At 45.5% G+C, this 16,740-nt stretch overlaps 3 protein-coding genes across 4 annotated transcripts in view; 2 read left to right on the top strand and 1 right to left on the bottom strand.

The window, feature by feature from the left end:
• Positions 1-9,665, bottom strand: part of lrrc42 (leucine rich repeat containing 42) — a 22,495-nt gene extending 12,830 nt beyond the window's left edge. The window contains exons 1-3 of one of the 2 annotated variants that reach the window (XM_078407658.1): positions 9,328-9,665; positions 4,432-4,909; positions 897-1,028 (exon numbers count right to left, since the gene is read on the bottom strand). In XM_078407658.1, the coding sequence (XP_078263784.1) occupies positions 897-1,028; positions 4,432-4,898 (599 nt within the window). In that variant the 5' untranslated portion in view covers positions 4,899-4,909; positions 9,328-9,665. Of the gene's footprint in view, positions 1-896; positions 1,029-4,431; positions 4,910-7,951; positions 8,046-9,327 lie in introns of those variants that run through there. The other variant, XM_078407659.1, reaches the window with a different exon arrangement.
• hspb11 (heat shock protein, alpha-crystallin-related, b11) lies at positions 9,273-16,740 on the top strand. Its single transcript, XM_078407667.1, has 5 exons — positions 9,273-9,421; positions 13,237-13,343; positions 13,636-13,704; positions 13,817-13,860; positions 16,480-16,740. The coding sequence occupies exons 1-5, from the start codon at positions 9,285-9,287 to the stop codon at positions 16,585-16,587; spliced, it is 465 nt and encodes a 154-aa protein (XP_078263793.1). The 5' UTR covers positions 9,273-9,284; the 3' UTR covers positions 16,588-16,740.
• The window catches only part of yipf1 (Yip1 domain family, member 1), a 37,416-nt gene continuing 30,187 nt past the window's right edge, over positions 9,512-16,740 (top strand). Inside the window, exon 1 of the mRNA XM_078407665.1 lies at positions 9,512-9,632. The gene's annotated coding sequence lies outside the window, so the exon portion shown is untranslated. The remainder of the gene's footprint in view (positions 9,633-16,740) is intronic.

Here is a 16,740-nt window from a genome sequence, read left to right as displayed (position 1 = left end):
AAAATAAATCATTCAGAGAATTGAGGAGTACCAAACGCAGGCTCGGCAATCGTTTCGCTCAGTCCGCCTTAACCAACCTGATCTCCCGGTGGCTCAGCACTTCAACTCCACCTCCCACTTTAACCTTTCTGTCATGGGCCTCCTCCATTGTCATAGTGAGGCCCAGCGCAAATTGGAGGAACAGCATCTCATATTTCGCTTGGGCAGTTTACACCCCAGCGGTATGAACATTGATTTCTCTAACTTTAGATAGTTCCTCTGTCCCCCTCTTTTCCCTCCCCTTTCCCAGTTCTCCCACTGTCTTCCTGTCTCCAACTACATCCTCTCTGTCCCGCCCCCTCCCCTGACATCAATCTGAAGAAGGGTCTTGACCCGAAACGTCACCCGTTCCTTCTCTCCTGAGATGCTGCCTGACCCACTGAGTTACTCCAGCATTTTGTGATACATTCTAGGAAAGCAAGATCACTCTTTGAAGCACTGCTTCCATCCTGGGAACCCTAAGGATTCAGGTACCATTTAAGTATGCTTCCAAAGTATTGGAATCTACTCAGGACACATCATAGACAGCTAATGCAACTTCTATTGACAGTTAACAACTGACTGAAGGTTTTGTCATGTGATTAATAATGCTGCAACATTACCCTTTATCAATGGCCCACTCGAGCGGAGCATCAAGGCACATTCCTTGGATGTGTACATACTTGGCCAATAAACTTATGCAATTCATTTTATTTTAAATGGGATTAATGCAGGATTGGTGGTGATCGATAGTCGTTATTGACTACATGGACCCGAGTGCCCATTTCTATGCTCTATCTCTCTATGACAGAAAATATTTATTTTGCCTGGAATTGCTGATCATTTCTTACAATAAATGCAATTAACACATACTGTACCTCATGAGAGATTCAGATGTCAGGTGCCTCAACAGCTCATGGTCATCACCCAGTCTGCAGCTCGACAGATCCAGACACTTCAAACCACGAAAAGATTGGATTTCCTTCAACCTTTCTGATGCCAACGTAACTCTGCAAGGATAATAAGGCAACTTGTAAAATGTTGCACAGTCCAGTAATGCAAGAGATCTGCACACCTTCCGGGGTCCAAATTACAGCTCTCCAGCACCATTGTAATCATTAAACGTTTCATTCACAAAATGCTGGTGTAACTCAGCAGGTCAGGCAGCATCTCGGGAGAGAGGAATGGGCGACGTTTCGGATCGAGACCCTTCTTCAGACTGTCTGAAGAAGGGTCTCGACCCGAAACATCGCCCATTCCTTCTCTCCCAAGAGGCTGCCTGACCTACTGAGTTACTCCAGCATTTTGTGAATAAATACCTTCGATTTGTACCAGCATCTGCAGTTATTTTCTTATATTAAACGTTTCACGGTCAGCTTCAATGCAGATTTCATGGTAACATTTCTCAATTTACTGACTTTGAATTAAGGCAAAGATTGGCCAGCTAGGTGTTTAATTCTTTGGATTCATTTTCACTAAAGTTCATCAGGAAATGTGTAAACATCTATCAAAACGTATTCCCAGTTGTGGTTTGTTTATTAAACCCAAGCAACTTATTGTAATGGTGTTGTTCTTTTTTTAAAAAGTTTAATTAGCTTTGATAGTATTGAGGAATGGAACACAAACTTGGACACTAATCTAGGGATTGGATTTCACCCATTTTTGCTGTGCTTTATGGCAAATCAGGAATCACCAGGAGAAGATTCACATAATTGGGGACATTGTTACTTTAAGAAATTGTTACTGCAGTTTTTCTTTCAATTACAAGCAATGGAGCTCCTCACAGATGAATGGAAAAATGGAGGCGGGGTAAAACAAAGAGAGTGGGCGCACATGGTTCTTGAACTAACCTGCATTACCCTGATCTTTCCTCGGCAATGGAATACTACAGAGCACCTCTTGCACTACTAAGGACTTGTTTTCTAATTACACTCGTGTCTTGCTTTTGCACATTTCTTGGTTATCTTGTGGAATTTATGTGTGCCTAACGTTTAATTTATATTTTTGTGTTTTGTTTGCATCTATGTGTTTGTTATGCTGCTGCAAGCAAGAATTTCATTGTACCTGTACCTCATGTCGGCATATGACAGTAAACTCAATTTTACATGGATAGAATTGAGGTGTGGAGGGAAGGCTGCTCAAAACCACTTCACACACACCTCTAATAGAGAGAAAATATTATGTACCAATTTGTATTAATTATATGCATTATGAATAAAGTATATATTTGAAATAAAATAAGGAAATTCATCAGTCTTAAGGATTTGGACATTGGCTTCAGGTGCACAATAACAGTGCCTACAACCTGGTCATATAATCTTTCAGATTCAAATGACTTGTCAGAGAACATTGGTATAACTTGTATTACAATCTTCAGTGAGGGGAACCAAACTAGAATGGCACCAAAGAGGCAGAAAGAGACAGGCCTGAATGAATCCTTAGTCTTACCCAACATGGTATTGGGGGTAGGGTGCTGACATGGATAGAAAATTGGTAGGCAGACAGGAAACAAAGAGTAGGGATTAACGGGTCCCTTTCAGAATGGCAGGCAGTGACTAGTGGGGTACTGCAAGGCTTGGTGCTGGGACTGCAGCTATTTACAATATATATTAATGACTTAGATGAAGGGATTAAAAGTAACATTAGCAAATTTGCAGATGACACAAAGCTGGGTGGCAGTGTGAACGTCGCCCATTCCTCTCTCCCTTAGAGGAAGATGCTATGAGGATGCAGGGTGACTTGGACAGGTTATGTGAGTGGGCAGATGCATGGCAGATGTAGTTTAATGTGGATAAATGTGAGGTTATCCACTTTGGTGGTAAGAACAGGAAGGCAGATTATTATCTGAATGGTGTCAAGTTAGGAAAAGGTGAAGTACAAAGAGATCTGGGTGTCCTTGTTCATCAGTCAGTTGTGCAGTTGTGCAGACCACACCTGGAATACAGTGTGCAGTTTTGGTCTCCAAATTTGAGGAAGGACATTCTTGCTATTGAGGGAGTGCAGCGTCGGTTCACTAGGTTAATTCCCGTAATGGCGGGATTGTCGTATGTTGAAAGACTGGAGCGACTGGGCTTGTATACACTGGAATTTAGGATGAGAGGGGATCTTATTGAAACATATAAGATTATTAAGGGATTGGACACGCTAGAGGCAGGAAACATGTTCCCAATGTTGGGGGAGTCCAGAACCAGGGGCCACAGTTTAAGAATATGGGGTAGGCCATTTAGAACGGAGATGAGGAAAAACTTTTTCACTCAGAGAGTTGTAAATATGTGGAATTCTCTGCCTCAGAAGGCTGTGGAGGCTAATTCTCTGGATGCTTTTAAGAGAGTTAGATAGAGCTCTTAATGATAGCGGAGTCAGGGGGTATGGGGAGAGGGCAGGAACGGGGCACTGATTGTGGATGATCAGCCGTAATCATATTGAATGACGGTGCTGGCTCGAAGGTCCGAATGGCCTTCTCCTGCACCTGTTGTCTATTGTCAAACTTAGAGGTAGATTAACCACCTGCCGTTTTAGGTGTTAGGAGAGTTCTTTCTGAGAGAAAGCAAATGGAGTGGACAAGAGGAGTGTGCAAGCTGTTATTGGAAAACAATAAACTACCAGACAAACTTGTTTGTATGATAAACACTGGACGACAAAAGAATATAAAGGAGTATATAAACTACAAACAAGGAAACATCTTTGCTCTAATCAACTTGAACATATGAAGGTGAATTTTCAAATGGAGGGATGTTGAGATTGTAGGAAAAAAAAACTGCAGATGCTAGTATAAATCGAAGGTAGACACAAAATCCTGGAGTAACTCAGCGGGTCAGGCAGCATCACGGGAGAGAAGGAACGGGTGACGTTTCGGGTCGAGATTGTCATTCTTCACGCGTCAGACATTGGGTGTCATCAGATTATTTGACCCGGGTTGTCAAATTACAGTCAAACCTAAATATTCTCCAATGAGATCAATTCCAGGGCAGCGCTCAGCATCATCACTGGATTGCATCCAGCTCATTTCCCCCCTCCCAGAACTAATTTCAACAACACTAGCAAAGACAGAACATGTTGCATCAAAGTAGGTCACCCAACATCTGTCGATTGAATAGACAGGTCAATAATTAATGGTAGAGTGTTTCCATAGGCTAGACAGAATCACATGGAAGGTGTAAGAAGGAACTGCAGATGCTAGTTAACACCGAAGATAGACACAAAATGCTGGAGAAAGTCAGCAGGGCAGGCAGCATCTCTGGAGAGAAGGAATGGGTGACATTTCCGGTCAAGACCCTACTTCACTGAGAGTGAGGGGAAAGGGTGTCTAGAGATATGGAAGGGCATGGTGTGAAAACGACAGATCAAAGCAGACGATGATAAAGAAATGTAGAATGTATTTTTCTACATCAGATCAGATAGAAGAGACTGTACCTTTCTCGTAAACACAGGGACTGAAGTACAAGACTTCCGTAGGCCTTGCTGAATGTAAATAGAGCCATGGTGCTGGTGCTGCGGTCAATAAATGTCTTTCTTGCTTCCACTGCAGTGAAAAGTTTTTCTGCAATCTGCTCTGGGAAGCCAATGAGCGAGTCAACATGCTGAATATTGTCAGCTATAAAAGCAAGCACCACGTCAAAAAGTGACTTCGGCGAGTAGCGAAGATTTCCTGCTTTTGTATAAGTGAAGACAATGTGGTCAGTTCTGCAACTACTTGGCTTGTCCCCATCTTCAATGCACAAATTTACAGTGAATCCTTTCTGAAACAGTCGCGCCGACTTGGGTTTTCCAGTGGTCACTTTCACGCTTGAAGCACCATTTAACAGATGCAGTTGACCCTGTTCACGTAGATAGATAGGTCCAACTTCAAGTGCAGTACTTGCATTGGTGAGTAAAGACATAGGAATTTAATCTGAAAAAGCAAGAGACATAACTCTATTAGAAAATGTATTTCGATATATCCTTAATACACAAACGGCTATTCAGCTCATTGAGTTTATGCTGGCTCTCAAAGTAGTCCCATCAGTTCCATTCTGCCACGTATTCCCCTGTAATCTGTTCTGCCACAACATACCCAATAACGCCTCTCTCACTCTCCCATCAGCCATTAATGCTAGGGGCAATTTAAAATAGCCAATTAGCTTACCAATCAGCACGTCATTGGAATGTGGAAGTAAACTGTGCGGACTTTTGAGAAAATCTATGCAATCACAAATAGAATGTGCAAGCTCCACACACCAATAGAGGTAAAAATTAAAACCTAGGTTGCTGGAGCTGTAAGACAAGTGCACTACATGCAGCAACACTTTATTGGGTATTTACAAGCTTGTTAATTTTGTTAAGTTTGACATTCAAGCACAAAACTCAAAAAATTTGGTAACCAAATTTCAAGGCAAGCTTTTAAGAATGTTATTCTCTGGTGAATATGATCCCATGTGCTTGTTCCATGCGATCAGTCCTATAACAGTCCTATATCAGTCCTATCAGTCTTGGAATCATCTTTGATCAAACACTCTCCTTCGACAAACACATCACAAAGACAGCCTTCTTCCACCTCAAAAACATTGCCCGTCTCCGTCCATCCCTCTCCTCCACAGCTGCAGAAACCCTCATCCACGCCTTCATCACCTCCCGTCTGGACTACTGCAACAGCCTCCTCTATGGCGCACCCTCAAAAATCATCAGTAAACTTCAATACATTCAAAACTCCGCTGCCCGTCTACTCACCCACACCCCGATCCGTGACCATATCACCCCCGTCCTTTATAAACTCCACTGGCTCCCCATCCCCCAGAGAATCCAGTACAAAATCCTCCTCATAACCTACAAAGCCCTCCATAACCTGGCCCCATCCTACCTGACCGACCTCCTCCACAGGCACACTCCCACCTGCACCCTCCGCTCTACTGCTGCCAATCTCCTATCCCCCCACATCCGGACCAAACTCAGATCCTGGGGGGACAGGGCTTTCTCCATCGCTGCTCCCACCCTATGGAACTCACTACCCCAAACCGTTAGAGACTCCTCCACACTCACCACATTCAAAACATCGCTGAAGTCTCACCTGTTCAGTACTGCCTTCAACCACTGAAGGTCACCTCACCTTCTGTCTCCTTTCTCTGTTCGTTTATTTATTTACTTATTTATCTATTTATTCATTTCCCTATGTTCTCTAAATCTCTGTAAAGCGTCTTTGAGTATATGAAAAGCGCTATATAAATAAAATACATTATTATTATTATTATAAAGTATTTGGCTTATCCCAATCTTCATGCACAGATTTACTGTGAATCCTTTCTGAAATAGTTGCACCGACTTGGATTTTCCAGTGGTCACCTGCAACCTAGGTCTGGTGTAACTGTACTCTGATTATTGAATACATGCACAAAAAATGTCATTGCACTGGACCAATGAATCAATTGGGGCACACCTTAAACCTAGCCCTCCACAAAGCAAATATCCATATGCTGAAGATTAGAGGAAAGCCTGAAGAAAAGCCAAGCCAAGCCGGGAGCCTCCTGGACCACATGGGCCTGAACTATCAAGGGTTTCCTCGAGAAAATGAACCAACATTCTACGCATCCTATACTAAACACTAAATCGTAAGATCTGTGGAGTACTGCACAAAAACCTCTCCTATAGGCTATGTAAGATGGCCAAATCAAATCAAGAACTGAGAAATCAATTCGGGGATGGCACGGTGGCACAGCAGTAGAGTTGCTGCCTTATGGCGGCAGAGACCCGTGTTCCATCCTGACTATGGGTGCTGTCTGTACGGAGTTTGTACGTTCTCTCCGTGACCACGTGGGTTTTCCCCGGGTGGTCCAGTTTCCTCCCAAGCTCCAAAGATGTACAGGTTTGTAGATTAATTTGTGTAGGATAGTGTAGAATATGTAGGATAGTGCTGGTGTATGAGGATCGCTGAGCCGAAGGGCCTGTGACCATGCTATATTTCTAAACTAAACTGCTTGTGATGCAGAGCAAAATCAAACTTTGAAATTACGATAGCTCAAGATATTCAGCAATGTCACTGACACCTAGGGGCACAAGGTCCAAACTGCTCACAGTATCCTGGATAGTTGGTCAAGGCTGGTCAATCATCATCTGATGAGCAAATTTGTAACCCTCTGTGAATTGTTTGCTGCCATGGCATCTCCCGCTCAATGAATAGCTGACTGCAAAGCATCCAACTCTGTTTCATGGTTACACAAGAGACCACAGATGCTGTAACCTGAAGCAAAAAACAAACTGCTAGAGGAACTCCGCGGGTCAACAATATACATGAACGGAAAATCCTTTTTCAATTTTAAAAATAAACTTTATTCAGAATTAAAAAAACGATATAAAAATCAAACACTGCAAAAAACTTCATACATTCTCAGTATCTATACATTCATTCAACAGTGTCATATTCGGTAGTCTTCAACCCTATCTTTAAAGAAAACACCCTTGCCATTCATGTGGTACCCTGGGGTGATATCCCTTCTCTTGTTTGATGGGTGTCCCAAATTGGACGCTGCCCCTCAATGTCCGCCAGAGGAAGAGCCTTAGATTGTGGCCTTCCTCTGCAGAGCCTTTGCAGTTGGCTGCACACGTTTCAGTGTATCCGTCAGCATATACTCCACCAGTGTTGGATGGGTGTCAGCAACAGTCCCTGACGGACATCACACTGTGCTGGAAGATCAACAAGTTGCAGGAAAGCAAAGGGTAAACTTTAAAGAGTTGATGGTGTTCCAGCAGCACTTGATGTCCGTCTCTAAATGTGTCCCTGGGAAACAACCTGGAAATCAGAAAGTCCTCTGTTATGGAAGGGAAAAGAAGTGTTGGTGTTTCAGGTCAACAACCTTCATCAGGACTGAGAGTGAAGAGGGAAGGTAGCAGTTACAGAGGAGGAGAGGGGGGTGGGGGTGTTGATAAAAATGAGCCTGAGGAAGAATTTCAACCCAAAACATACCCTATTCATGTTCTCCAGAAATGCTTCCTGACCTGCTGAGTTATTCCAGCAATTTGTGTCCTCGGATGAGAATGGGAATCACTCAAGGGCGAGATGAAAGGCAGGTGGAACCAAACGTAAGAGGGAAACCGTGTGGGTACGAGGTGGATGGAAGCAGGAGGGAGCCAAAAATAAGTGAAGGGGGGAGGGAGAGGGGGGGAGGAGAGGAGATGGGGAGGGGAGGGGAGGGGGGGATGGGGAGGGGAGGGGGAGGGGGGGGGGAGGGGGAGGGGAGGGGGAGGGGGAGGGAGAGGGGAGGGGAGAGCCTGGGAAAGGAAATCAAAATGGGAGGTGGATGAGGGGAGATAAAAATAACCACAGGAAGTAAGTATCAATTGAAACTGGAAAATTCAACCTTCATGTTATTGGTTGGTCAACTACTCAGGCGGAATATGAGGTGTTGCTCCTCTAATTTGCCTTAGGTGTAATACTGGTAGTAGGGAAGATCGAGGATGGGCAGGTTGGCGTAGAAGTGGGGAAGGGAGTGGGAAGGGGAAAGGGAAGAAGGTGAAAGGGAAGAAGGTGAAAGGGAAGAAGGGAAAGGGAAGAAGGGGAAAGGGAAGAAGTGTGGGAGGGGGAAAGGGAAGAGTGGGAAATGGAAAAGTGAGTGGGAGGAGTAAGGGAAAAGGGAGTGGAAGGGGAAGGGACGAAGGGGAAAGGGAGTGGGAAGGGAAAAGAGAGTGGGAAGGGAGAAGAGGAGTGGGAAGGGAGAAGAGGAGTGGGAAGGGAGAAGAGGAGTGGGAAGGGAGAAGAGGAGTGGGAAGGGAGAAGAGGAGAGGAAGGGAGAAAAGGAGAGGAAGGGAGAAAAGGAGTGGGAAGAGAGAAGAAGAGTGGGAAGGGAGAAGAGTGGGAAGGGAGAAGAGTGGGAAGGGAGAAGAGTGGGAAGGGAGAAGAAGAGTGGGAAGGGAGAAGAGTGGGAAGGGAGAAGAGTGGGAAGGGAGAAGAGTGGGAAGGGAGAAGAGTGGGAAGGGAGAAGAGTGGGAAGGGAGAAGAGTGGGAAGGGAGAAGAGTGGGAAGGGAGAAGAGTGGGAAGGGAGAAGAGTGGGAAGGGAGAAGAGGAGTGGGAAGGGAGAAGGGGAGTGGGAAGGGAGAAGGGGAGTGGGAAGGGAGAAGGGGAGTGGGAAGGGAGAAGAGGAGTGGGAAGGGAGAAGAGGGGTGGGATGGGGAAAGGAAGGGTCCATGCGAGTGGACCTCGCGTGTGTCTGGGAGCTGGGGGCGGCCATTGCGAGCAGAGCCAGAGCCGCGGCTCCCAGTCACACTGCCTCTGCTGGAAGGAGACACCGTTGAGTTGAGGATGAAGGATCCATTCTGTTCTTTTTTTAAATTGTATTTCTCACCTGTATTTCTGCAGCAGCCGCCACTCGCCGTCGGATACCGCCCTGTGAAACTGTCGGACAGGAGTGGGCTGGAGTTGCCGGAGTTGTGCACACGGTGGGCGTCAGGCGGCTCCTCGCTGCCTGCTGGGGGAAGGCGACGCGACGGGGAGGGGAGGGGAGGGCCCGGCCCGGAAAGGGAGGCGTTGTCGTGGCAACGGCGGACAGGCCATGAACCGGGACTTCGGTGTGGCGGCGGCGGCGGGCACCGAGCTGGTGCTCGCCACCTCGGGCGATGAGAAACACCCACCGGAGAACATGGTGGATGGGTGAGAATCCACCGTGTCCGCCTGTGATCGCGCCCCGAGGGAGAGAGAAGGAGGGGGGGAGGGAGAGAGGAGGGGGGGGAGAGAGGAGGGGGGGGAGAGAGGAGGGGGGGGAGAGAGGAGGGGGGGGAGAGAGGAGGGGGGGGAGAGAGGAGGGGGGGGAGAGAGGAGGGGGGGGAGAGAGGAGGGGGGGGGGAGAGAGGAGGGGGGGAGAGAGGAGGAGAGAGGAGGGAGAGAGGAGGGGGGGAGAGAGAGGGGGGGGGAGAGAGAGGGGGGGGAGAGAGAGAGGGGGGGAGAGGGGGGGAGAGACGGAGGGAGAGGGAGGGGGAGAGAGAGGGGGGGAGAGAGGGGGGGGGGAGAGAGAGGGAGGGGGGGGGGGAGGGGAGGAGAAGATAGGGAGGGGGAGGGAGGGAACTCGGGCACTTCTGTTTCTTTTTCTGCTTTCTGCTGCACAACTGCCAACAGCTGGGCCATCTGGTGCAGGTTTCGCTGGCGTGGGTACTGGTTGCAAAAGGGCTATTTAGATGTTTATGTGGACAAGTTTGGTGAGATGATGATCCATGTCCAAGTTGTCGAGCTGCGACTTGAAGAGTGACAAGGTTGGTGCACATCTGGTGGTGTCGGGGAAGGATGTTCCACTCTGGGATAGTCAGTCCATGGGTATAGTGACTGGAGGTAGCTGTTTTTGTTTACTCTAATTCTAGTATAAACTGCTGCAAATCGTGAGCAAAAACACAGTGGAAGCTGCGGACTGGCGACGATTCGCGTCGTGGCCCTTCTTCGGACTGGTTTTAGTAGAGGGGAGAGAAAGCTGGAAAAGAGCTGGAGGAGCAAAGCCTGCCAGGTGATAGACAGACACAAAATACTGGAGTAACTAACTCAGCGGGTCAGGCAGCATTTCTGGAGAGAAGGAATGGGCGACGTTTCGGGTCGAGAGTCTGTAGACGGTCTGGACCGGAAAAGTCACCCATTATTCCTTCTCTCCTGAGATGCTGCCTGTCCCGCTCAGTTACTCCAGCATTTTGTGTCTATCTTCGGTGTAAACCAGCATCTGCAGTTCCTTCCTACACTGGTGATAGGTGGGTACAGGGGAGGAAGTCTGGATTGGCAGATGGGTGGACAAAGGCTTAAGATAAAAGGGAAATATGGACTCAGAGGATGGGAGAGGAGTGTACGGTTGTGTAAAATGAAAAGTTAAAAATGAACTGGGTGACTGGGGTGATGGAAGATGGTGGGAGAGATGGCTGTGCACCAGGGTGGATGGGCAGACGAAAGAGAAAGGGCGTATTACTTGAAATTGGAGCATTAATTGTTCACAATATTGGGTTGTATGCTACACAAGGGGAATATAAGGTGCTGTTCTTCCTGTGTACATTTGGCCTTACTCTGGCACAGAGGAGGACCGGGGAGAGAGGTTGGAGTGGGAAGGGGATTTTACTTTAGTTTAGAGATACAGCGCGCAAACAGGCCCTTCGACCCACCGAGTATGCACTGGCCAGCGATCCCTGCACATTAACACTATCCTACAGTAGGGACAATGTTTACATTTATACCAAGCCAATTATCGTACAAACCCGTATGTCTTGTGAGTGTGGGAGGAAACCGAAGTTCGCGGAGAAACCTATGCGGGTCACGGGGAGAACGCACAAACACCCATAGCCAGGATGGAACCCGGATCTCTGGCGCTGTAAGGCAGCAACTTTACCACTGCACTATTGTGATGCACTGGGAGTTAAAATGGGTAGCAGCCAGGAGCTCCAGCACTCTTTGGTGAACAGAAATGTGTTTTGCAAAAAAAGGTCGCCTAGTCTACACTTGATCTCTCCAACGTAGAGGCCACAATGGGAGCATCCAGTGCAATGGTCTAGGTCAGAAAGGGTACACATGAACCTCTACCTCACATGGAAGGGCTGCTGGGATTCCTGGATGCAAGTGAGAAAGGCGGTGTGGGGACACGTGTTGCGTCTCTTGTGGTTGCAAAAGAAAGTGCCTGGGGAAGGCGCAGGTACGATGGGATGAGCCAAACCAAGGAGTTGCGGAGAGAGTACTCTCCATCAAAAGTGGAAAGGGATGGGGACAGAAACTTGTGAGTGGGGGTGAATTACGTTGAAGGTGACAGAGCTGTCAGAGAATGATGTGTTGGATGTGGAGGCTGGTGGGGGTGAAAGGTGATAACCAGAGAAATTCTATCCATGTTCTGTCTTGAGGAAGGGAGAGCGAGAGCTGAACTGCAGGACACAGAGGAGACACAAGTGAGAGCTTCATCCACAACAGCAGGGTGGAACCCACGTTATATGAAGAAAAACTCATCCCGGATGTCCTGAGGTGCAAGCATGAGAGCAGATACGGAGGACGTGGAGTCTCTGAGAGTAAAGGATAGCATCCTTGCAAGAAACAGGGTGGGAGGGGGTGAAGTTAAGGAGGTTATGGCTGTCAGTGGATTTGGAGTAGATGTCAGAGACAATGAGCCTACCAGGACAGAAAACACAATGCAACACAAGAACAGGCCCTTTGGCCCACAATGTCTCTGCCAAACACGATCATCTCTTATCTACCTGCACATAATCCATATCACTTAATTCCCTGCATATCCATATGTCTATTCAAAAGTCTCTTAAATGCCTCAACCACCACCTCCTGCAGCCCATACTGGCTCTCACCACCTTCTGTGTAAAAAAAATTAAAATTGCCCTGCTCATTTCCTTTGAACTTTGCCCTTCACACCTACAAGCTATGCCGTCCAGTATTTTATTTTCCATCCTGGGAAAAAGGTTCTGACTGTCTACCCTACCAATGCCTCTCATAATTTTTGTATATGCTGATCAGGTTTCCTCACAGCCTCCAGTGTTCCAGAGAAAACGATCCCAGTCCGTCCAACCTCTCCCCGTACCTAATACCCCGACTAATCGTCATAATTCTGGTAAACATCTCCTATCCACCCTTTCCAAACCTTCTACATCCTTCCTGTTGTAAGGGGGCAACCAAAACTGCACACACTTCTCCAACTACGGCCTAACCAAAGGCTTATAAGGCTGCATCATGACGTCCTGCCTCTCGCACTGAATGCCCCGATCTACGAAAGCAAGCATACCATATGCCTTCTTTACCACTCTATCTACTTGTGTTGCCACCTCTCTTGGGAGATGTTAGCATTATTGCCATTGATTGTATATTTTCCCCTTGCATTTGACCTCCCAAAGTGCAACACCTCACATTTGATGGGAATGCACAAACTTTAAATTCTCCAATTCCAAGTAATAGCCCCATCTCCTGCCCCACACCCTGATGCGCATCCATCTCCCACAATCTCCCTGTCACCTTGCTCCTGCAATGATGACTCCATCAACTCAACCTGCTCACGATCAACTCTGTTCCGCTGACTAGTTAGCATGCATCAAAAACGTTTTTCACTGTTTCTTGGTACATGTGACAATAAACTAAATAGAGGGATATGGATCACGTACAGGTAGATAAGATCAGTTTAACTTGGTACAAACATTGTGGGCCAAGGGGCCCGTTCCTGTGCTGTACTGTTCTAACAATGAAAACTGAAAACAAAAACCCTGATTTTTGGAATAGATATGATTTCTCATATTTTTACTGACAGGAATACGGAAACATTTTGGATCACAACAGGAATGTTCCCACAAGAATTTATTTTACGTTTTCCTGAGCTCATAAAAATAAGTTGTGTGAAAATTCACTGTTATAATGGTAAGATCTTTATTTTTCACTTTATATAATTAAGGTTTTGCAATGGAAGGCCTATTTTACCGAAGCAAAGGGGGGTGGGGTGGTGACAAGACCAGAGAACAATGTTAACAATTAATAGTTAACTTTACTTGTATTTTCAATTTATGGAATGGTGAATAAACAATTGATATTGAGATGGATATGATCCATATCTCAGTATTGGTGAACATGTAACAAGTTAGCTTGCAAAGGATGATTAAAACATTCTCAGATCGTCCAAAATAATAAATTTCAAATTGATTTGTTATTCTAGTCTGCAGACTTAGTATTGAGAAAAGTACAGAAAAAGATCCCGTGGACTTTGAACCTTTAGCGAAGAGCGGTAAGAATTTTCAGCAAACTTTTGAATTAAATCATTGGACTTTTGATAGAACATTTATTTCCAAGTTCATGTGGTAGGTTTCATCTTCTGGTGATATCTTTTATCTAAACAGAACTTGAGCGCTCTGAGGAACAGCTTCAGTTAGAAGAATTTACAGTAAGTACATATTTTTAATCTCAAATATTGGATTACTCAGTATGGAATGATTAGAGGTAGGGCATTCAACAGAGAAGCAATAAGCAAAAGACTTACCTACAGGTCATGAATGATGACTATAATTGCCCTTTAGCCACAACCATTCACGATCTACAGAGCAATGTTGGGGAAAGCAGGAAATTGTAGGAAATAAGTGGGGAATGCAATTAATGGGAATGCTCTGATATTGTGGAGTTGTGGGCTGAGTTAAACCGTTACTTTGGATCTGTCTTCACTGAGGAAGACACACACAATCTCCCAAATGTTCTAGGGGCCGGAAAACCTAGGGTGATGGAGGAACTGAAGGAAATCCACATTAGGCAGGAAATGGTTTTGGGTAGACTGATGGGACTGAAGGCTGATAAATCCCCAGGGCCTGATGGTCTGCATCCCAGAGTACTTAAGGAGGTGGCTCTAGAAATAGTGGAAGCATTGGAGATCATTTTTCAATGTTCTATAGATTCAGGATCTGTTCCTGTGGATTGGAGGATAGCAAATGTTATCCCACTTTTTAAGAAAGGAGGGAGAGAGAAAACGGGTAATTATAGACCAGTTAGTCTGACATCAGTGGTGGGGAAGATGCTGGAGTCAATTATAAAAGACGAAATTGCTGAGCATTTGAATAGCAGTAACGGGATCATTCCGAGTCAGCATGGATTTACGAAGGGGAAATCATGCTTGACAAATCTACTGGAATTTTTTGAGGATGTAACTAGGAAAATTGACAGGGGAGAGTCAGTGGATGTGGTGTACCTCGACTTTCAGAAAGCCTTCGACAAGGTCCCACATAGGAGATTAGTGGGCAAAATTAGGGCACATGGTATTGGGGGTAGGGTACTGACATGGATAGAAAATTGGTTGACAGACAGAAAGCAAAGAGTGGGGATAAATGGGTCCCTTTCGGAATGGCAGGCAGTGACCAGTGGGGTACCGCAAGGTTCGGTGCTGGGACCCCAGCTATTTACGATATACATTAATGACTTAGACGAAGGGATTAAAAGTACCATTAGCAAATTTGCAGATGATACTAAGTTGGGGGGTAGTGTGAATTGTGAGGAAGATGCAATAAGGCTGCAGGGTGACTTGGACAGGTTGTGTGAGTGGGCGGATACATGGCAGATGCAGTTTAATGTAGATAAGTGTGAGGTTATTCACTTTGGAAGTAAGAATAGAAAGGCAGATTATTATCTGAATGGTGTCAAGTTAGGAGGAGGGGGAGTTCAACGAGATCTGGGTGTCCTAGTGCATCAGTCAATGAAAGGAAGCATGCAGGTACAGCAGGCAGTGAAGAAAGCCAATGGAATGTTGGCCTTCGTAACAAGAGGAGTTGAGTATAGGAGCAAAGAGGTCCTTCTACAGTTGTACCGGGCCCTGGTGAGACCGCACCTGGAGTACTGTGTGCAGTTTTGGTCTCCAAATTTGAGGAAGGATATTCTTGCTATGGAGGGCGTGCAGCGTAGGTTCACTAGGTTAATTCCCGGAATGGCGGGACTGTCGTATGTTGAAAGGCTGGAGCGATTGGGCTTGTATACACTGGAATTTAGAAGGATGAGGGGGGATCTTATTGAAACATATAAGATAATTAGGGGATTGGACACATTAGAGGCAGATAACATGTTCCCAATGTTGGGGGAGTCCAGAACAAGGGGCCACAGTTTAAGAATAAGGGGTAGGCCATTTAGAACGGAGATGAGGAAGAACTTTTTCAGTCAGAGGGTGGTGAAGGTGTGGAATTCTCTGCCTCAGAAGGCAGTGGAGGCCAGTTCGTTGGATGCTTTCAAGAGAGAGCTGGATAGAGCTCTTAAGGATAGCGGAGTGAGGGGGTATGGGGAGAAGGCAGGAACGGGGTACTGATTGAGAGTGATCAGCCATGATCGCATTGAATGGCGGTGCTGGCTCGAAGGGCTGAATGGCCTACTCCTGCACCTATTGTCTATTGTCTATTGTCTATTGAATGACATCTATTAATGTTGCAAGAAAAAATAAGAAGCTAATGAGTGAAAACATAAAATTTGGTCTTACAGAATTTGTGGGAAGCATTCATAAATAATTTCTTTTTCAATCCTCTTACTTGATGCAAGCAGTGATGATGCAGAGCATTTTATAGAATAGTAACCACCGCCTGGAAAGTGGTGATGAAATGCACAGTACAATATTTTGAAGTGCTTTTTATATATTAATAGGAATGGTATCATTTCATTATTTCATTTACAAAGCCAGTTTGTTTTTAGTACCTTATTATGAAAAGGTAGGTTTTGCTGTGCATAAGCATTCAGAATCTAGCTTTAGTAATTGTTCCATAATCTTGGCTGCACACAAATCTGAGGTCTAGCCTATTTTTATTCCGCACAAGAATATTCCAGTAGAGTTCATTGTATCAACAAAAACTCTTGGCTGCTTGTACCTAACCCAGACACCAAACCAAATGTTGTTTGCTGTTGTATTAGTTGTAATGAACTAAATGGCAAGGAATCAAATATGTAGTTTACTCCACTTGGGTTAGCGCTCTGAGCTAAGCTACTGATGTAGCAGTAGCTTTTCGTCTTCAAAAAGTGATTTAATGATATATTTTCTCTGCAGCTAGATGGAACAAGGGCAACACATCTACGATTTGTTATTAAATCAGGTTTCGACCATTTTGTATCAGTGCACAAGGTGACAATAGAAGGTACAGAGGAACTTACTTAAGGAAACAGAGCACAACTGGTAACAAAATTGACCTTCACCGTTCAATCTTTCACTTTTACGAATTTATAAATGTAAAAAATGTATTGTAATTATTCTTGTGAATAAATTATTTTTGCTTTGCAACATTGCAATAATCTTCATTGGAGGCTCCGG

Source organism: Rhinoraja longicauda, chromosome 11 (genome assembly GCF_053455715.1).
Source record: "Rhinoraja longicauda isolate Sanriku21f chromosome 11, sRhiLon1.1, whole genome shotgun sequence".
Taxonomy (NCBI): domain Eukaryota; kingdom Metazoa; phylum Chordata; class Chondrichthyes; order Rajiformes; family Arhynchobatidae; genus Rhinoraja; species Rhinoraja longicauda.
Note: the sequence above shows the minus strand (reverse complement) of the source record. Positions and strands in the feature narration are given on the sequence as shown.

Coding starts and splice junctions, on each gene's coding strand:
- hspb11 (XM_078407667.1), top strand. CDS start 9,285: ATGAAGGATCCATTCTGTTCTTTTTTTAAATTGTATTTCTCACCTGTA. Junction 13,705..13,816: donor TGAACCTTTAGCGAAGAGCG/GTAAGAATTTTC, acceptor TTATCTAAACAG/AACTTGAGCGCTCTGAGGAA. Junction 13,861..16,479: donor TTCAGTTAGAAGAATTTACA/GTAAGTACATAT, acceptor TTTTCTCTGCAG/CTAGATGGAACAAGGGCAAC.